The following is a 22,046-nucleotide window of genomic DNA, read 5'->3' as shown; positions in this document are numbered from 1 at the left end:
TATGGGGCAGTGGAAACCAGAGTTTTGTTTGCCTCTATTACAAGGGAAGCGAGGTGGCTTCTAGGAAACACTCAGTATATGGGCATTAAGTTCCCTTTCGGACACTTCTACAGGTACATTTGTTCCATGAAGTCGTCACTGACTCTTATCATTCTGTCTCTCTCACTACATCCAGCCTCCCTGGCAGGTACCTCAGGGGACATTTGTTGGTTGCACTTGCCTTCATTCTAGTCCCTACCTCACTGTCTCACTTAGTGGCACATGGCAATTGTGATCTCTGTTTCCCATTAGCTGTGGGCTCCCCGGGGGCTTGGTCTTCTATCTAGCGGCTTTTCCCACACCATGCCCTCCTTGCTCTCTGCGGGGCAGCCACACTGGCTGTCTCGGGAGTTCTGAAGTGCCCAGGTGCCACCCTCTTCCTTACCCGGGATGTTGGTGTTTGCAGCCCTCCATTCCTTTGGCAGGAAGTCTAGAAGCCTGTTTCATCCTCCCCCTTTCTCTTTTCTCCTAATCATTCTCAGATCTCAACTCCAGTGTTACTTTCTCAAGAAACTCTCCATGGTCTCCTAGGCTAGTCCAGATGTCTTATTTATTACTCTCATATTTACATGTATTGTTCCTTCATGGCACTTATCTCAGTTGTAATTTTTTATTTGTTTCCGTGATCCTTTGATTAAGGGTTACCTGCTCCACTCTTACGAGCTCCAAGAACGTGGAGACAAGCTCTTGTTTTCACTGCGCCCTGTGCTGCCAATGTTGGCCACAGTGCCTGGCACATGGAGAGGCTCTCTGTGTACTCAGGTTCTCTGGGCCCCACGCTTGACGCCAACATTGTGGAAATATGAAATAAGGCATTGACAGTACGAGAGCAAGTCTAACTTGTCAGCCCTTTGTTAAATGACTGATTACACTCTTATTTAAGCATAATGTTATATCTACATAACTGGGTCATTAGAACCAAAATAAACTTGAAATACACAGGATGGACCTTTTATGGAGGAGGCATTTGTAGGTGACTAAAGTGAGATACTGAGCTTGTCATCTGAAATAATGACACAGTCTACCAGGAAGGGACACAGAATTGATTTTCAGTCATCAGAATAGTAGCTGGATTTTAATGTGTCTTAGTGAAAGAATGCAGTGGTTAAGAGCTCAAGGTCCAGGAATCAGTCAATCCTGGATTAAGTTATTAGCTCAACTTGCAAGCCATGTCATTTTAGAGAAGTTTATTAACCTCTCTAAGCCTCAGTTTCCTCATTTGTAAACAGCATATAATAGTATCTACCACATTTGGTGGTTATGAGTATGAGATGAGGTCATGTATGTAAAATGATTAGTTAATTTCCTGGCACATAATAATTGCTTAATAAACCTTAGATGCTGCTATTACTATTCTGAGATTTTCTGTTTACTAACTATATTTGATATGGCACTCTCAAATATCCTCTTTCTTGTCATCTGAAAAGAAAATATCAACCTTTAAAGTGAAGAAGCAAGCTTGGTTTTGCAGTGTTGGGGGTAGGAAAATATCAACCTTTAAAGTGAAGAAGCAAGCTTGGTTTTGCAGTGTTGGGGGTAGGAAAATATCTAGGGGCTTGTTTGAATAAATGCCTTCAGTTTTCTTGATGCAACAAGTGTTTTTTGCATTAACTATGTGCTGCAACTAATGTGGCATGGGGGTGTGTAAAAGACAAATGAGAAGTTCTTATGCCAGGTTATAACCTATGGAAAGGAAAAACAAGCCCAGACAAATTAAATTTGCAAGCATTGCATTGATATTCAACTTAGCACTTAAGCTTTTAAAAATATAAAGTAACTGTAGGAAGATTAGAATAACATTCCTGAGAGCACGTCAAATAAAGAAAGGTAAATGGATCATTTCTTAGTTCATTTAACCTAACAGACAGACAACATGGTAGTTAAAATGAGAATGGACTTCATTTCTTATCAAACAAATTTGTTTATACATGCTTATAGGTGCCAGCTTTTAGCCTTGTGTTATTCAGTACGGACCTGGCCCTTTACAAAAGTCAGGCTATAATTGAATGTTGGTGTTTTTATTTTAGCTGGTGATTGCTGTTGTCTGAATAACTGTTACTAATTGTACCTGGGCTTTGGTGAAGCCTCTGAGTTGTTTTTTAGGTGGTTGCAACTGATGACTCTCGGTGAAAGTATTTGGCCAGTTTTTTCAGTGACGCCCATCAGCCTGCCTTGTCTATACTTGCAGGGTTTTAATTTGAGCTACAAAAGGCAGAGTTATGTGAGCAAATGCGTGGCTTTAGGCGAGGTTCTTTTGAATAGTTATGAGCATATTGTTTGCTGTGTGTTGAATATGCATGTTGGAGCATATTTAAGCAGCCACTGAAGCTGTAACTTTCTGCTGCTACTTTTCACCGTTGGAAGTAGAGCTTTTTGCAGGCCTGCTCTTTAGTCTACTTGTAATGGTCAAGAAAGAGCATCATAACAGGAACAAAAATGCACAGTAGTAGTTATAGTTACCGTAGTAGTGATTCTGTGTTCAGTAACACTACTAGCACTCGAACAAGTCTTGATTCAAATGAGAATTTTCTCTCCGTTCATTGTGGTCCAACACTGATCAACTCCTGCATTAGCTTCGGCAATGAATCCCTTGATGGACACAGGTATTGAATCATTGTTGTGGGATTGTGTTTTACTTTTGGTGGGCAGCATTTTTCGGTGATTGTGAACTCTGCAACTCAAAGGAAGCTGTATTTTATTTTGTTCCTTCTTTCAGGCTGGAAATGTTGCAGCAGATTGCCAACCGAGTTCAGAGGGACAGTGTCATCTGTGAAGACAAACTGATACTTGCTCGAAATGCTCTTCAGTCTGTAAGTTAATTTTGGGAGCAATTGGGACTGTGGTAGAGGGTGGGGGGGGTCTGTGCATGTAGATGAACTAAAACTTTTGCATAACATTTGGTCAATTGGTATTTTTGTCAACTGAAACTTAGTTTGTTAAAGAGTATGAGCAATATTTGCTCTATTGAGGACAGTGAGCAAAGGCAAAACGTACATTTGAACCGAAACGGAAAACAGAGAACCTAAGTAGTCCTATGTTTCAGTATTTTGAGTTTTCCATTTGAAGCTAATTTTGAAACTTTGTCTCACAGAATTAATATTGACTTCTTTTAAAATGCAGGATTCTAAAAGATTAGAATCAGGGGTGCAGTTTCAGAATGAAGCAGAAATTGCCGGATATATACTTGAATGTGAGAACCTTTTACGCCAGCATGTAATTGATGTGCAGATACTTATTGATGGAAAATACTACCATGCAGATCAACTGGTACAGAGGTAAGTGTGCTACTTAATTATTCATACCCTGTCCTTTGCATAACTGTTTCATGGGCACTTACAATAGGAAGTACAGTGTGATGATTTTCTTAATTATATTTTTTAAGCTCTTTTCAGTTGCAAATACATGTCATTAATTCTGCTATATTTCTATGTTAAAAAGGTATTTGTTCTTCAAAGATAAGTAATAGAAAAATATTTTATAATACATGCAATATTTAATATCATAGTAATGAACATGCAGTTAAATGCTGGAAAAATATATATGTATAAAAATCTACATCTCTGGGAAGCAGGTTTGGGGGTAGAGATAGAACCTTTTGGATTGTATGCCATATATATATATATATTGCATATATATATATTGTATATATATAAAGCAAATTAATCAATGATGCTTTGATACAGTTCTACTTTTAGGAATCTATAGTAGTAATTATAAGAATAAAACATATATATAAAAATAGACAAAAAGCTTTTTGTTCATGTGAGAAATGTTTTATAATACAAATTTGGAAATATCTTAAAGGTCAAATAATAGGACATGGTTACATTATAGTTTAGTGATTATGTTTATTTTAAATGATAGTTAAAAATGCTGTGTAATTATGAAAATGCTGATAGTACAAGTCAGTGAAAAAAACTGTGGTGCAAAATTTTATCAATATGATTACAATGACTTTTTCAAGTAATAGCCTTATTTAGCAGTTTAGATTTAAAGAAAAATTGAACGGAAAGTACAGAGAATCCCATATGCTCCCTTATATGTCCTCTTCCCCTATTAATATCTTGCATTAGTGTGATCCATTTGTTATAATTGAGGAGCCAATATTGACACATTATTATTAAGTAAAGCCCATAGTTTACCTTAGGGCTCACTCTTTATGAAAGATGCCTTTTATATTATAGCTTGACCCTTTTGACTTTCTTTTCAGGGTTGCAAAACTGCGCGACGAAATTATGGCCTTAAGGCATGAATGTTCTTCAGTGTACAGCAAAGGGCGCATGCTGCCCACAGAACAGACGAAGCTCATGATATCAGGAATCACTCAAAGTTTAAACTCAGGATTTGCACAGACCTTAAACCCCAGTCTGAACTCAGGGCTGACCCAGAGCTTAACGCCTTCCCTGACCCCTTCTAGTTTGAAATCTGGCCTGTCTTCAGGTCTGTCTTCCCACCTAACTCCATCCCTCACTCCAGCTTATACACCTGGTTTCCCGACTGGATTAGTTCCAAATTTCAATTCGGGGGTAGAGACAAATTCATTGCAAACCCTGAAGTTGATGCAGATCCGAAAGCCCCTTCTAAAGTCTTCTTTGTTGGATCAGAATTTAACAGAAGAGGAAATCAACATGAAATTTGTTCAGGATCTTTTGACTTGGGTTGATGAAATGCAGGTAAAAAAAAAAGTTTAATATACCCAAGAGTTTCAGTCTTTATTGCCATCATTTCTTTTATTTTTATTTTTATTTTTATTTTAGAGGTGGGGCGTATAGAAGAAGAGAGGACGGAAGGGAGGGAGGGAGAGAGAGACAGACAAAGAAAGAGAAAGATTTATTGTTCCACTTATTTATATTCATTGTTTGATTCTTGCACATGCTCTGATTGGGGATTGAACCCTCAACCTTGGCATATCTGGATAACAGTAACCAACTGAGCTACCCTGCCAGGGCCAGTCAATTTCTCTTTTAAACCTAATGTTCTTTCTGTTTCAAGGGGCAGCTGGACCGCACTGAATGGGGATCAGATTTGCCAAGTGTTGAAAGCCATTTAGAAAATCATAAAAATGTTCACCGAGCTATTGAAGAATTTGAATCTAGCCTTAAAGAAGCTAAGATCAGTGAGGTATATGCATTTAAAATCTGAATATATTTAATTTTAGCTTACTGTTGTTTTGCTTTTTCTATAAAGACCCTGTTGCAAGATATGAGCATGAGTCAGAATTCTTTAAGATTCCTAATGGTGCCTTTTTATACCACATTATAGATCCAAATGACAGCACCTCTCAAACTAACGTATGCAGAAAAGCTGCACAGATTAGAGAGTCTGTATGCAAAACTCTTGGTAAGTTTTTTTAAGCTTTCTTTTTCCCTTATCTCAATTTGGCAAAGATGTGAGTTCTTAACAATGATTTTCCTTATAAAGAATACATCCAGGAATCAGGAACGGCACCTTGATACACTACATAATTTTATAACTCGTGCAACGAAAGAACTTATTTGGTTGAATGAAAAGGAAGAGGAGGAAGTTGCTTACGACTGGAGTGAAAGAAATATCAACATAGCTCGGAAAAAAGATTACCATGCTGTAAGCGCTACTTCTGAAATTGAAGATTAAAGCTGTATTTCTGGGTTAGACCTTTTTCTAACATATTTGTGAATTCTTTCTTAAATTAGGAATTAATGAGAGAACTTGAGCAAAAGGAAGAAAATATTAAGTCAGTTCAGGAGATAGCAGAGCAGCTACTTCTAGAAAATCACCCAGCCCGATTAACTATTGAGGTAAGCCGGGAGGTGTAATAGTCATGGTTGAATATTGGCATTTGGTTACTACCCTTCAGAATCTTTGCTGATAAATTGAAAAATGCAAGCTATCAAATTTTTATTACAACCTGGCTCAAAAAGAATGTTTCTGACGAGTCATACTGATTTGCCTTCACTTCTTTTGCTCTAAGTGTGTCACTCACCCATCAACTTAAAATAAAGTTAGCTTTGTTAATCCCTGTGACTCAAGAGATATATTGCAGTAAATGCAAAGGACCTTGACTTGACAAGCATCAGTGTTTCCTTTCCTCTTGACTGTGCCATTGCACAAGTGATGTAACTTTGCTAAGCCTTATCTGCCTACCTAAATGGGAAAACTGTTTCTAACCCATAGAGCTGTGGTGAGAATGACAGCAATAATGTACTGTTACTACTGTGTACAGTTCTGGGTGTGTAGTATGTTCTTAAGGAGTATTCTTTAACTAATAATTATTTAATTATTAATTATTTAATTATTAAGTATTATTGAATTAACAATACTATTATTTAATTGATCATTTAACTTATGATCTGGTTTTGTGAGGTGTATTGCAAGGCCTTGTGGTGTAAGAGTACACATTTCAAATCCAGAAGTGGAGAGTTGATGTGGGATTTATCAGGTTGCCCATGCAGTGCTGGTGCTGGTGCTGGTGGTGGCAGTGTTGTGTTTAATGTTTTCAGCCTGATATATATTCTAATTAGAGTTAGTAACTTTCTAAATGTGAAGGGGGGGGGGGCAGGAGCATCAAGCATGGGTAGATGTGGTCTATTTCCAGAGGAAAAAAAATGAATCTGTGCTTAAAATATGACATGCTTCAAACTATCTCAGTTGCAAAAAGGAATGTCTTCATTCACTGAAATCATCATGACACAAAAGATTAGTAAAATTCTAGGTCTCTTTAGGAAGTTCGGGAATGTTTCATTTGACCTTGTTTTATATGAAAACAGGGTTTTGCATTCACATGAAGTGCTACGTTGGAATGTTACAGACACAGAAGAGTAGGAGAAACAACAGGGGTAGGAAATTAGAATGATGAAACGTCTAGATACACTTTTATACGATGATAAACTAAAAATGGAATAGTCCTTAGAGAAGAGAGATTAAAGCTGCCAGGAAATAGGATTATAGGTTAAGAATTTTGATGGAAATAAATGAGGGTGTGAACTTAAGTTCTATGTTAAAATGTTAATCTAATTAAAAGTTTCTTGAGAGATAAAATTAAGCCTTAGTCATCTCTATGATTCCATTGGCGTATTCAGTGCCTTGTGGGTACGTGGACAATAGTCAATTATCAACAATATTTCATATTTTATATGAAAAAGATACTAGTAATCTAACAATTCATGATATGTCTTTTATAGCTATTTTACTCAAAGTAGCTTAATTAGAGGGAACGAGTAATGTAATTATGATATGTTGCCACATTTCCAGTGCTGTTGGAAATGCACTGTATGTTCCATTTAGAAAACCTGCCTGAGCAGAGCTCAGCGGGAATGAGATTTTCCAAAAGGAGCAAGTATGACAGGCCTACTTACGGGAGTCATTAAAGCATATAGAGCGCCCTCTTCTGGAAGGCAGTGATTTGCACCTTCAATATAAAAGGTTGTTTTATGTTTTCCCTAAGGAAGTGTCTTATATAATATTTTTGCCCTCCTGGAAGATATGCTTTATCTTAAATGAAAGTTAAAACAATCAAATATTTTAAATAAAAATTTCTAGTATTATAATTATTATAACTCCAGAATTGCACTGATAAGGGATTGCATACTCTCTTCTCCACCTTCCCCAAACATTTTCATGGTAAAAACAAATAAGTTAATTCCTGCCCCCAGTCCCAAGACCTTCTGGCCTAGTTTTGGAAGTAAAAACAAAGAGAAATTTATAGAACCATGTATTTGGTGTCAAAGGTCTGTTTTATCATCCAGTAATATAAAAATTCAGAGAAAAGAAAGAAAGATAAAGGGACATGGCAAAGGGAAGCATATTTGAGGATTCCACAGAGTAGAAAATGAGTAAAGGGTCAGCTTGCATCCATTTCAAATGTTAAATATTTTTTCATGTAAAAATAGCCAGAGTTAGCTTTTTCCTTATATTTTAAGGAAAAAAAAAAAAAGGAACATTTTAAATTGGAAAGAAATTGACTGGAGTGACCTAACAATTTATATTTAAGCTTTCAGGGCTGGCTTTGGGCAAATGATACTTTGCGATTAGAGGGACATTCACTACCCTGACTTTTAAGACTTAATCTGCCCCCCCCCCAAAAAAAAACACTTGCCATTTGTGTAGATAGTAGAGGCTTTTATCCTTAAAAGCGTGGCTGTATGCGCCTGCCATTGTCCTGCAGCAGCGCAGTACTGTGCTTTGTCTTTAAGGCCTACCGGGCGGCGATGCAGACACAGTGGAGCTGGGTCCTGCAGCTCTGCCAGTGTGTGGAGCAGCACGTCAAGGAAAACACCGCCTACTTCGAGGTATGTGAGTAGACTCACAGCTTCTGTTGGTGCCACTGTGATTTTGGCCAAATTACAGAAAATGTGTTCATAACCTATTGTAAGATACATGTATGTAATGTGCAGGCGACATAAAGAGAATTTTGTCTGTCAGATAGAAAGCATATATGTTCCATAGGATATATTGAAGCATTCTGCTAAGAAGGAAATCCTTAGAAAACCCTTCAAGTGTCAGAACAATACTTATTTTATAAAACAGCTCTTATTAAGAAACTATTTTCTTTTTCTTTTTTTTCCAAATGCAATATTTAATACAAGAGACAGAATACCAAACTATATTTACTGTTTACAGTAGTAAAAGACAACAAAGAATGTACAAATTGTGAACAAACAGCAGAGCTGGCAGACACCACATCCACACCCCAACAGCAAACACGAAGGAAAGGCAAGATTCCAGGCAAGCAAGAGATGGACGAGGTCGTCTGTCCAGGTGCCAGAAGGAGGCAGAGCAGGGCCATCAGGCAGCAGGGGTCCCATACAGAAGGGCAGCAGGAGAACTAAAAGTTTAATAGGTACAGGTTCCAAAATGTTTCACAGAAGTGAAATCACAGCTAATGCTTGGAAAGCAGCAGAGCACAGTCTGTGAGAACATGAATTTGTCTTTGCACAGGGCCCATTTGTAACCACACTTTGAAGTAGCTCTTCTACACAAAAATGTCACTGCCAAGTCAGCAATACTTAAATCGTACTTTTTTATGTAGACCAAAATTACTCATCAGAACCAAATACTGGAAGAACTGAGGCCACAGCACTACTACCAAGTGAGAAACATGGGACTGACTTTCCTTGGGATTAACAAAAGAGGACACCTGAAAACTACTACAAAATAATATTGCATGTAAACTGTAAATGAAAATTAAAAAAAAAAAAAAAAAAGGAAAAAGCCAATTTTTGCCGCAACTGGCTTTGCCCATGTACTGCCGGAGGCCCTTGACCCACCCCTGCCCAAGCTCACACCACAGGCACAGAGCGTCTGGGGCCATGCTACTGAGGGACTCAGTTATTTCTCTTTTCACCTTTTAAAAAGCATCCCACTGTTCTCCCTTCAACTTGACCATACTCTCACAAAAACTTATACTTGCAATATTTAGCATTAAAAAACCTACAAGAAAGAGTAAGTGGAAGTTTGTCTTCCATCCCCACAATGCCCCAAAACTTGTCCCACAGAAGCACCCCCACTTTGGTGACGTGAGTGCTCTACATGATAAAATAAGCAGGAGGGCTTATTCGATACCTGGAATAAGGTCCTCGTCTACACTAAGAAGACATTCACACCACAAGCTTCAGGGAAATGTCATAGGAGGGGGAAAGACAAAAATAAAAGCAAAAACAAACCCCAAAAACCTCACAACTCGTTTTCCTAAACAAACATGACACTGTGGCTGGCCCGGTTTCGGGTAAGGATTTGTCCCTGCAGACTGTTTTGAGTTGCACCCGCAGTATGTCAGAGAGGAAAGGAATTTTGGTGATGTCCTTGGTTCCTGTAGACTCCTTTGTGATTGGCATGGTCACGTGTTCACTGTTTAGCAGCAAATGCAAGGATGGTGACAACATGGGGCCAGTCCTCTAGAGGCCACACCCCAAGAGGCATCCAGTCACCCGTGAGCCCCCTGTCTGCTGCTGGAACACGTCGATGGTGTCTTCGTCCTCCATCTCCAGCTGGGTCGGGGTGTCTGCTTCATTAATTGGCTGCCCATCAAACCTGAATCTAATCTGTCTCACTGACAAGCCCTGCCGCTCACAGTAGGCCTTCATCAGCTTGCTCAGAGGGGTGTGTCTCTTGATCTTGAACTGGATCACAGAGCCATCCTGTCCAGCCACTTTCAGGTCGATGTGGTCGTTCTCTGTCTTCACTCCCTCCTTGGGCTTCTCCTCGGACATGTCTGCGAGCGATAGTGGAGTGGCAGAGCGGCGGCAAGGAATTAGGGAGCGCGGTAGAGGGCAAGTCATGCCAAGAAAGTATTTTCATTACAGATAGTCATGACAAAGAGCTCTTTTTTAAATTATTCTTCAGAAGTTTTAAATTATTGTTGGAATTTTACCCCTACTTAAGAATTGTTTGGAATTTAATACATCTTGGACATTTAGTATTCATTCATAATTATCCAAGATTAGAGATTTTTTTGTTAAAGGAGGGTTGTGGCTATTAAGTTGTATGATTTTGATTTTATGTTGTTCTCACTGATGAGGGATACATCTAGGGCCATTGTGATTGAACTTGGTAACTCTGTGCTTTACTGGCATTTAATGTACTTGAACTACCAGTTTTTGTCTTTCCCTAGTTTTTCAATGATGCCAAAGAAGCTACTGATTACTTAAGGAATCTGAAAGATGCCATTCAGCGGAAATACAGCTGTGATAGATCGAGCAGCATTCACAAGCTGGAAGACCTTGTTCAGGAATCAATGGTACTAATAAGAAAATCTAGGGACTTTATTAGTGATGCAAAATGGGGTTAGATCATTTTTATTATATTTTTATAGGTGCAGAACTTTATTGGTACTCTTGATAATTCCACTTAATTTAATCAAGAATTTAAACATTAAAATAATAGTATTTTTTTGGTAACACATATATATATAAGTACTTTTTACATGATAGTCTTGATATTTTAAAATGCTTTAACAGTGTTGTGTGTGTGTGTGTGTGTGTGTGTGTGTTGGGTCATTCATTCCACAAATACTTGTTAAATATTTTTTGTATCATAGGTACTGTTTTAGCTGCTGGAGATAGAGCATAAACAAAACTGACAGGACTCCCTACCCTCCTCATGCTTACATGCTAGAGGGGAGCGTAGACAGTAGACATGGTAAAGAAGTAAAATACATATGTATGCCGAGGAGGAAAAAGACAATGAAACAAACAAAACAAGAGAAGAGAGATGCAAGAGGGGGTGGGGAAGGATTGAAACTTAAGATAATGTGGTTAGGGCAGACTCGTCTTAGGGTTTCACTGGTGTAAAGCCCTAAAACAGCAGAGAGTACAAATCTTCTACCATTTAAACGCCATCTTATTTATTACTTAGGAAGAGAAAGAAGAACTTCTGCAGTATAAAAGCACAGTGGCAAGCCTGATGGGGAGAGCAAAAGCGATAATTCAGCTGAAGCCTAGGAATCCAGACTGTCTGCTCAAAACGTCTATTCCAATCAAAGCCATCTGTGACTACAGACAAATTGAGGTACTTACAACTCCTAGAAACAGAGCAGTTTCTGGCATTATTCATATATTTGAAAAATGAAGTCATATTGCTCACTGGTAAAGTTTTCCACCTCAAAAAAATCTCAAGTTTGGGTATGGAAAATGATTTATCAACAGTGATCTCATTTGGTTATTCTGTTCTTCATTTTAAACCAGATAACCATTTACAAAGATGATGAGTGTGTTTTGGCAAACAACACTCATCGTGCGAAATGGAAGGTCATTAGCCCCACTGGGAATGAGGCGATGGTCCCATCCGTGTGCTTCACAGTTCCTCCACCAAACAAAGAAGCGGTTGACTTTGCAAACAGGTTCGTATGCATTAGCTAAAAACAGACACCTGGCCTTGGAAGCCCTCTGAAGGTTGAAACAAAAATACTTTGTCTAGACTCACAGGATCAGAAGGATCTAAAACTAGTAAACATGGATATTTCATACACACACACATGAAAAAAATTGTAGTATGTTTTCAAAGGGAGTGAAAAAGCTTAATCTGTGTTTTCTTTCACATATTTCAGGATTGAGCAACAGTACCAGAATGTCCTAACTCTTTGGCATGAGACTCACATAAACATGAAGAGTGTAGTATCCTGGCATTATCTCATCAATGAAATTGATAAAATTCGGGCTAGCAATGTGGCTTCAGTAAGTGTAAATCTGCACATCTATCTAATCTGTCCAAAAATGTGGGGCACCTTGTTATGAAGAGTAGAGTTTCTATTTGCTGGAGAATAGGATAGAGTTCAGCAGGGCCAATATTCATTCATTCAATGGCTGTTACATACCTACTATATGCAGGGAGCTTTCTAAGAATTGGGGAAATCTGGAGATGACACATTTCATTTAATGCTTTGATAGGGAGATAGGATATAGTGTTTGGACTTCTAGAGATGAGTACAGTTTAATTTCATTTATTGAATTTTATAATCTCGTCTTTGTCTTTTAAAATCTGAAATTGTTAGTGAAGAGGAAAATTAATTTCAAATGATTATTTTCTTTATGACAATTAATATGAACTGGCCTATACCATAGACCCTGAGTTCTGTCCCATTTAAATTTAGCTCTGAGTACTATAATCACTTAATTATGTGGTCATTGGTCTTCTTTAGATAAAGACAATGCTACCTGGTGAGCATCAGCAAGTTCTGAGTAATCTACAGTCTCGTTTTGAAGATTTTCTGGAAGATAGCCAGGAATCCCAAATATTTTCAGGCTCAGATATAACACAGCTGGAAAAGGAGGTTAATGTGTGTAAGCAGTATTATCAAGAACTTCTTAAATCTGCAGAAAGAGGTAAAGTATGGGAATCCTTGTCCCCCCACCCCTCCTACCCCCATAGATGTTTAGTACAGGCTGTTTTCTGCTCTGAAAAGGAATTTCAGCCTTAAGTGTATTAATGCCACTCATCCTGTGATAGGTAGACACATTGCTGGAATGTTAAAAGCATGCTTAATGTGGGAACATGCAAAAAGGGAATAACTTATTTCTAAATGATGAATTAATTAAAAGATGGCAATCAAATAGTATGACAAATGATGAAATCTTAATGCACCTTCTTTTCAACATTTTCACTGTTTTGCAATGTCATGTTCAGAATGATAATCTTTTCATTTCAGAAAAGATTCAATTATTTTTCTCTTTTTATTTATTGATGAGAGAGAGAAAAAGAAAGAAAAAGAAAACATCAGTTTTGTTGTTCCAGTGATTTATGCATTCATTGGTTGATTCTTGTATGTGCCCTGACCAAGGATAGAACCTGCAACCTTGAGAACCTTGAAATATCTGGATGACACTCTAACCAACTGAGCTACCCGGCCAAGGCTCAATTATTTTTCTATGTATCAAACTTGGATTTTAGAAAATGACGTTCTTTTTTCGAGCAGATTTAGATTCAGAGCAAAAGTGGGAGGAAGGTGCAGGAATATCTCATAACCAAACTTGGATTTTATGCAGGGGTTAAAGGAAAAAATTTGTTTCATTAACTTTTATTAAATATAAAGTTTATTCTTAGTCTTTTGGAATTACTTAGAGACAAAAGCTGTATTAATAATCTGTTTAAAAATCTTTAAAACACATTTTAATCTATCATTTTTAAGGATTTTGATTTAATTTTTATAATAAATCTACAACTAATATAATTGACACTTTTTATGAACATAAAAGAGCAATATATTACTTTCCTTGGATATGATAAATCAGAAATTGGTACTCCAAATGGCATTAGGGGAATTTTATTAAATCTTGTAAATTGTAAGGTCACTATCTTAAGGTTTATATCCTTAGGTTGGGTTTGTGATGATATCTGATAACATTATTCTGACTTACTATGTCCCAGGAATAATAAAACTGCCATATTAAAACATAAGCAATAGCATCCAAAAGACAGAAAACAAGGTACTTTCTAAACATTTAATTTACTTTCACAGAAGAGCAAGAGGAATCGGTTTATAATCTCTACATCTCTGAAGTGAGAAACATTAGGCTTCGGTTGGAGAGCTGTGAAGATCGGTTGATTAGACAGATCCGAACTCCACTGGAAAGAGATGATCTGCGTGAAAGTGTGTGCAGAATCACAGAGCAGGAGGTGAGGCTTATAAATGTGTTGGGACAAAATTTGACTTAAGGTAAATTACTATTTTTATGACTGTCAACGCCTATGACTTCTTCCATGTTCAACTTGGCCCAGTGGCCACTTTGTGAGGTCTGATATGTTTTCATTGCTTATCGTAAACTAGGATTCTGTAATTCACTTCTACCTCTGACTCAGGTAAACAGAGGAACATATACCCTCTTGTCCATTTTGGAGGAGGTAGTAAGGGCCTCTCACAGTGAAAGTCATTAGACGTCTGTTGATCATTTGCTACATGGAAAAGCATCGAGTTAGATCTTTGGGCCTGAAAAGATGGGCAGTAAATTGAATTACTGATAATTAAAGTTGAATGCTATGGCTTAGTTTTCTTTGATAAAGAAAAAGTAAAGAATATGTAGAATTTTAAAGTAATGATCACAATGTAAAATGTGAGTTTTAAAAGTGTTTAAAGAAAAGGTGCCCCACCTGGAGTGAAAACCTAATACCAATGTTTGTTTTCTCTTTCATAGAAACTAAAGAAGGAGCTGGAGCGTCTTAAAGGTGATTTGGGAACAATCACAAATAAATGCGAAGACTTCTTCAGTCAAGCAGCAACCTCTGCATCAGTTCCCACCTTACGGTCTGAGCTCAGTGTGGTCATTCAGAACATGAACCAAGTCTATTCTATGTCCTCTACTTACATAGACAAGTATGTAACCACTCTCTTAATATAAGTTTACTTCATACCACTGTCCCGTTTTAATGCATAAGCTGTACATTTAAAAATATTCATTTTTATTATTGTAAATATCCACTTTTATTTTTTCTTAGTATATTAATCGTTTCTCTGAATTTATGATGCTTCTTCATGTTGAAATGAAATGTGCTGCAGAGATTAGGGAATAATGTCTGATCTTCCTACATTTTGCCTATATTTTAGTACCTCAGCTATTGCAGCCTGTAAGATTTTCCTCTCAAGCATGGTCTAAACAAGGGTTGAAGAAGACCATCTTAGCTTGGAATCTCTTGATAAATACCACTTGTGGGTCTCAGGGTACGGTTTGGAACCCATGCTGTTTATTAAGAAGAGAGTCAGGTGAATATTAATCTTGTAGTTAATGTGTCAGTCTTCCAAGATGAAGAACGTGCTATATTATGTATCATAATGGTGCTTCAGAACTGTTAAGGGAAAATAAACATTTACCCTTAGAAGGCTATTGTTTAATTCTCTTTATTAGGTTGAAAACTGTTAACTTGGTGTTAAAAAACACTCAAGCTGCAGAAGCCCTTGTAAAACTCTATGAAACTAAACTGTGTGAAGAAGAAGCGGTTATAGCAGACAAGAATAATATCGAGAATCTAATAAGTACCTTAAAGGTATGAGTCTTACTTATGGCTGTTTTATAAGATTGTACTCTAAAATTATTCTCTAGCATTTAGATCTTCAAACATCAACCATTAAGTATCTTAAGTTGATTATATTTATAGTTATTCCATTTCATATCTCTGTAATACCATAGCTTACTGCAAATAAATATGTTTAGGCATTTTAAATTTGAAGCTGGTTCTTCTCATTGAAAGTTTGGATCTTAACTGTAGCTTTTTATAATCAAGAGGAGTTAAAGCTAAAAATTAAATTATTGGTAATGTATTATCTTGCTGAAAGAGGCAGTTATTTTAAGAAATCAAGGAGGCAAGTAGAGGAACCAATCTAAGAAAGGAAGAAGACTGGTAGTTGTACTCATCTGTGTCTACCGATGTGTGTTAAGAGCTGAGTAGAACTATTGCAAAAGCAATTATGAAAAGTTATCTAAGTGATTTTTTAATGCATATACTCAATTTTAAACACTGAGATTAATAGATATTTTAGAAATAATCAATGAAAAAGACATTTATAGAGGTAGCAGATTTGCTTATGGAATATATTTTGCTTTAGTGATATGCAAATTCCATTAGGCTGAACTTTATTAAAATTGTCAGTTTTTTTTTTTTTAGATCAAAGTACAGTCAAATATGGGCAATTTCATGAGGTTCAACCTTATACACCATCTCTGTATATGAAAGATAATAATTCCTTTCTCTGATTTTATATCAGTCATTTGTAAATAAATTGTAAAATTAGGTAAGTAATGTGTTTACCCAGTGAGTGGTTGACACATTTTTTGTAACTTTCACCAATGAATGTATTTTAGCAATGGAGAGCTGAAGTAGATGAAAAGAGAGAGGTATTCCATGCTTTGGAGGATGAGCTGCATAAGGCAAAAGCCATCAGTGATGAAATGTTTAAAACATATAAAGAACGGGACCTTGATTTTGACTGGCACAAAGAAAAAGCAGATCAGTTAACTGAAAGGTGGCAAAATGTTCATGCTCAGATTGACAACAGGTTCGTATCCTTTTTTGTTCTGTTTCAGCACAGATTTATTGTCTATCCTTATAGCCTAGGTGAAAGCTAAACTTAGGCTGTTTTTAAAAACTATGACATTAACATAGTGTTAATTACATAGACATAGTTAATTTCCACATATAGTTAATTGTGTTAATTTCAAGAGCTCTATCTAATTGTATTTCTTTCTTATATGATGGACTTAAGTAACACATTTAACTTCAAAATAAATATTTTTAACTCTTTGTTATTAAAATTACTGATATACTCTGGCATTTGTATAGTTAATGTACTTCTTTTTAGGAAGGGAAAAATGATATAGTTCTCTACTTATTATCAACTTACAATATTTGAACACAATATTTAAATAACTCAAAATTATTACCAATTTACAAGACTTAGTAAGATCATGGATCATGCATTTGGTAGGACTGTATGTACGTACCTCTCTGTACTAGACCTAAGAGATGTCCATTTTTTCTTGAAGATACAAAACATTGAAATCATTCATCCAGTGACTGAAATTAAAAAGTGAAAGGAAATTTGATGATTTTTAGTACTCATCTTAAAAGAACTGGAATAAGTGTCTTTTCTCATTCATTTCATGTTTCTATTAATGCAAAAAAAATGCTTTTATGATATAGTACCATTCTTGAGAAGAAAAATTATATTCAAAATCAGAATATTTCATCTCTATAAAATGTATGATATATAGGTTTAGTGTATTGATTTTAAATAGTAGAAACTGAAATATTTAACCACAACTCCTGGAAAATACTCTCTCAGTCCACATTGAACCAGGCAATGGACTGTCTTGTCATTATTTCAAAAGTGAACTGCCATTTGATGCATGCTTTTGGTAGTCAAGACATGCTGATTGATTATAATTATGGTTAATTTTCCAGTTTTCCTGCTTTTTAGCTTTAGTCTTTTGGGCTTGTCCATGGGATAATCAGGTGCACAACTCCAGGAGCAAAATAAGTTGCACAATACCAGGAATAAAATATTTAGATTCAACCCAAGCCCTGTGGAATGCTCTTGGAGATGTGCTTCAGGGTGCTGTAACCTTGAATTCTTTACATATACCTTATTGTTGTGCTTCGTGCATTGGAGAACAGTTATTTTGTCTCTCCCTTCTCTGGACCTTTCACCCTCCTAATGGATACTATTGGAAACTAACTATTCTGTTATGATTTTCTTAGGTTACGGGACTTAGAAGGCATTGGCAAATCACTGAAGTACTACAGGGATACCTATCACTCTTTGGATGACTGGATCCAACAAGTTGAAATTACTCAGAGAAAGATTCAGGAAAATCAGCCTGAAAATAGTAAAACCCTAGCCACACAGTTGAATCAACAGAAGGTATGTAAATACAATTCCTTGTACTAAGGTTGTATCTGCATTGGGTCACTAATGACCCTTATCTTCCTTTTCCTTATTAAAAGAAAATGACAGCAGCTATTTGGAAGAAAGTGGGGAATAAGTCATAAATATTAAAATCCCGCAATCCAAACCTACATGTGAGGGGGGACCCAAAGAAGACTGGAATTATCTTCTGGAGGGCAGGACCTTTATAGTACAGGCTTCCCCCGCTAGGTGAGTGTTCTAGGATCCCATCCGCATCAGTGGACCAGCTGGCGTTGTTGTGAGAGGCTGCTTTCAATGTATTTGCCCATTTCATGATGGGTGACTTACGAGCACACCTGCCCACATCTTGCTGAGCGTTCAGCAGTTTTTGACCAAAAAACAGCATGGCCCACATGCCCCACCCTCCCTATTCACCTGATCTTGCCCCAAGCAACTTGTTTTATTGTTTCCCTGGATGAAAACAGTCCTCAAAAGGGAAACAGTTTGCTCATGTGAAAGAGGTAAAACAAAAAATGGCAGAAGCACTGAAAGACATCAAAATCGATGAGTTCAAAAACTGTTTTGAGCAGTGGAAAGAACTTCTCAATAGGTGTATTGCATCAAATGGAGAGTACTTTGAAGGTGACTGAAGTTTAAACATGCAAGAATAAATGCACAACTTTTTATAAATAAATTCTGATTTTTTTGGGTCCCCTCCTCTTATATCACTTACTTTGATTTCTTGGACATCCTATTTGAAAGCATAAGCAATAAGGAAGTAACATGGTTGGGCAATTTTCAAATTCTGATTGTTTATTTAATCATAGGTATGGAAATCTCTTCTGTACTTAGCTGTTTACAGTAGTTTTGTGGGATCCTAAGTAAATGAAAATGGTTAGTAGGAGAAAATGAAACAGTCACATCTGACAGAAAGTTCAATGCTTTGAGATTTTTTGTTCCCATCTTGAGGGGCCAGTAATTTCTAACTCTGTTTTGATCAGGAATAGGTAGGGGCCAAGGTCTTCAAGTCTACTTTTGGATAAATGCTATGAAGTTTTGTAATTTCTACTTTGGAAGCTCCATGTGGGTGGGTCACTTATATGGCTTATTATGGAAGTTTATGATTTACCCATAAGGCACGTTACATATTACATGCTAAGGGCTAAGGAATTATACTATTAAATGATGTGGATATTTTTTAGTTCCTAAGCATCTTAAGTAGTTGAATAGCATAGAAATTCCTTATTATTTTTCTTTTAAATTGTATGTATTTATAGATGCTGGTGTCAGAAATAGAAATGAAACAGAGCAAAATGGATGAGTGTCAAAAATATGCAGAACAATACTCAACTACAGTGAAGGTAAGAGAATTCAGTTACTTGCCTCAAAGTTAATATTTGCGTATGGGGTTCTACACTGAACTTTTTCAAGCCTTTGCAAGTCATTTCACTCTGTCATTTCACTCTGGCTGGGTTGCTTATTTGGTTAGAACATTGTCCCATATACCAAAAAGCTGCAGGTTTGATCCCCGGTTGTGACACATATGGGATACAACTGACTGATGCTTCTCAATCTGTCTCCCTTCCTCTCTGTATAAAATCCATAAAATATATCCTCAGTTGAGGATTAAAAAGAAAAAATGAAAACGGAATATTTATTTGAAACTTTTGACACCTATCTAATAATTCTTTGAAATCTGAGTCACATGACAGCTCCAGGTTTGTTTATTTTCTCTGTGTCCCACATCACGTGCACACACACCCCTCAACAGAGCTCTGAAATTCATTTTTCTTCCCTCCTTCCCTTGCCCTTGATCTCTCTCTGTCTCTCTTTCTCTCTCCCTCTCTCTCCCTCCCTTCCTCTCTCTTCTTTCTTTAACAATGCTAGAGTATTCCATGAAAGAACCTCTTTAACTTTTGAGTCCTGATGCTTTTTGAAGTCTTTAATAATATGTCAGCTTTAGCCATCCAGACGCACAATGCAATTGCCTAGCTAGAGGAAAGGGAGGCTGAGTTTAATGAGTATATTGTCCTAAATGCTTCCACGAGCTTCTAAAGAGACTTAGGAGCTCTCCTGACCACTGTAAATGTTTCTGATTTTATTACCACCTTGCGAACATCTCAGGATTGGATAGATTTCTAACTAAAAGTATTGTTTTGTAATATTTTCTTTGAAGTTATTCGGTGAAACTAACTTCCAATTTGGATTCTTTAGCTCTTTGCTTTAGTTAATTTAATCTTATTGACTCCTTTATCCAGGACTATGAATTACAAACAATGACCTACCGGGCCATGGTAGATTCACAACAAAAATCTCCAGTGAAACGCCGAAGAATGCAGAGCTCCGCAGATCTCATTATTCAAGAGGTAATAAAAATACAATAAAGAAGGGAGGGAATGTAAAAGAAACAATACTTTAAAAAATTTATACATTTGCATCATAAAATATACTTAATGGAAAATTTACCATTTTAACCCTTTTTAAATTACAATACAGTGGCATTCAGTACATTCACAGTGTTATGCAGCCTTGACCACTAACCATCTCCAGAAATTTTTCATCATTGCGAAAAAACTTTCTACCTATAAATTACATTTTATTAAAGTTTGTAAAAAATCCCTTTGAAAATCTTTATTCAGAATTAATTATTAACTGCAGATTATAATAAATATACTTCCTGATTACATTTAGAAGAGAATTGCTATTTAGTATGTTTGCAAAGCAGTAATAAACTCATTCCAGTCACTATTATTGGGGAGTTGTGTACTTTGCTGTCATGAAGCCTAGTTAATATTATAATCATTACTTAACATTTACGCAACTCATTCAGAGCATCTGGAGGTTATGTTTTTATCATTTTCTCCTTATTTGCAGTTCATGGAGCTACGGACACGATATACCGCTCTGGTCACCCTCATGACACAATATGTTAAATTTGCTGGTGATTCACTGAAGAGGCTAGAAGAGGAAGAGGTAACCATTAACTATGAACAGCTAATTGAAAAGGAAGTATATAGTATGGTTTGGAAAACCAAAGAATGTTTTGTGATAAATTTACATGGTCGATAGCTTATATGTAAGTAAGTATTTAGTTATAGAGTTAAAATGAAAAAGAGTAGAGGCTTAGGGTCTTTATTACTTCTATTTAAGTTTTTATCAAATAGAAAAAATGTTTTTATTTTCACTGTAGCACTCTAATATGATAGGGTTAACGTCTTAAATAGTTCTCCTTAAATTATGAAATGTTGACACTGGCAGAATTTTTCTCTGTTTCTCATAGTTGAGAAGTATAATTCTTTGAAGTACAGTTACTGCTGTTATAATGTCTGCAGAAATACTGTATAAACACATTTGTTTTACACTAAATTAATTTACATCTTCAAAGATTTAAAACATAAAAGCCATTAATTTAGAAGTAGGAGGTGTTTGTACAAAATGATAGTGCTTTTTATGAATTGTGAATTTTTTGTTTTTATTTTTAACCAAGAAGATATGGTATATAATAAAAAGACTGCTTAAGTATCAGTCTAATTTTTGAGGGATTCTGTGGCTTGGAGTCTGCATTTAAAAATATATATTCATAAATAGAAAGAGTAAGGAGTTATTTATGAAAATATCTTGTCATAATAGGCTATTGTATATACTTTTGAAGGGATTGATTATACTCTGCTCCATCATCTTGGTATGCTTTCTATTTCTAACCTCAGAACAGACAAAAATAGTAGACTGAATGCTAAAATTAGTAAATTGGCATCAGTCATTTTAAATTAGACCGTTGTTAAAATTCTGAAGATGATTATACTTAGTATTACTGTTCATATAACGAGAGAACCAAAACAGTAGTAAATGTTAAATAGATGTTACTTTTTTAGATTAAAAAAATGTGACTGCTTTGGTAAACTATTTTAGTCTGTTCAGTGTTAACAATTTTCTGCAACTAAATCACTAACTGTCAATTGCAAGTCTTTTTAACTAGCTTCCTTTTTGCTTAAAAAGGAGAACCAGAATATTTGTGACCATCCAAATATTTGGCATATAGCTCTCATTTATGAAAGAACATCCATAATTTTTATATTTTGACTTTTTGAGAGATACAGTTCCATTGAAATGGCATACAGATCTTTTAAATTGTATTTTTAGTAGTTAAATTTAAATAAAATAATTTAAGTCCTTTTCCTTCTTTATAATAAATATCTTA

The 22,046-nt window shown here is 36.1% G+C and overlaps 1 protein-coding gene and 1 pseudogene across 10 annotated transcripts in view; one reads left to right on the top strand and one right to left on the bottom strand.

Annotated features, from left to right (window-relative positions):
* DST (dystonin) overlaps positions 1–22,046 on the top strand; it is a 435,492-nt gene that overhangs the window by 266,337 nt on the left and 147,109 nt on the right. For 8 of the 10 annotated variants that reach the window (XM_090282621.1, XM_090282619.1, XM_090282618.1 and 5 more), the window contains 21 exons: positions 2,756–2,849; positions 3,160–3,314; positions 4,250–4,712; positions 5,032–5,160; positions 5,302–5,379; positions 5,461–5,622; positions 5,712–5,816; positions 8,211–8,306; positions 10,628–10,753; positions 11,371–11,523; positions 11,700–11,854; positions 12,062–12,188; positions 12,653–12,836; positions 13,970–14,127; positions 14,643–14,821; positions 15,351–15,489; positions 16,305–16,498; positions 17,701–17,863; positions 19,126–19,209; positions 20,107–20,214; positions 20,723–20,821. In XM_090282621.1, coding sequence (XP_090138747.1) covers positions 2,756–2,849; positions 3,160–3,314; positions 4,250–4,712; positions 5,032–5,160; positions 5,302–5,379; positions 5,461–5,622; positions 5,712–5,816; positions 8,211–8,306; positions 10,628–10,753; positions 11,371–11,523; positions 11,700–11,854; positions 12,062–12,188; positions 12,653–12,836; positions 13,970–14,127; positions 14,643–14,821; positions 15,351–15,489; positions 16,305–16,498; positions 17,701–17,863; positions 19,126–19,209; positions 20,107–20,214; positions 20,723–20,821 — 3,151 coding nt within the window. Of the gene's footprint in view, positions 1–2,396; positions 2,643–2,755; positions 2,850–3,159; positions 3,315–4,249; positions 4,713–5,031; positions 5,161–5,301; positions 5,380–5,460; positions 5,623–5,711; positions 5,817–8,210; positions 8,307–10,627; positions 10,754–11,370; positions 11,524–11,699; positions 11,855–12,061; positions 12,189–12,652; positions 12,837–13,969; positions 14,128–14,642; positions 14,822–15,350; positions 15,490–16,304; positions 16,499–17,700; positions 17,864–19,125; positions 19,210–20,106; positions 20,215–20,722; positions 20,822–22,046 lie in introns of those variants that run through there. The other 2 variants (XM_090282616.1, XM_090282625.1) reach the window with 2 other exon arrangements.
* Positions 9,880–10,282, bottom strand: LOC150007207 (small ubiquitin-related modifier 3 pseudogene; annotated as a pseudogene).

Source organism: Furipterus horrens, unplaced genomic scaffold (genome assembly GCF_987537825.1).
Source record: "Furipterus horrens unplaced genomic scaffold, mFurHor1.1.pri manual_scaffold_6, whole genome shotgun sequence".
Lineage (NCBI taxonomy): Eukaryota > Metazoa > Chordata > Mammalia > Chiroptera > Furipteridae > Furipterus > Furipterus horrens.
Note: the sequence above shows the minus strand (reverse complement) of the source record. Positions and strands in the feature narration are given on the sequence as shown.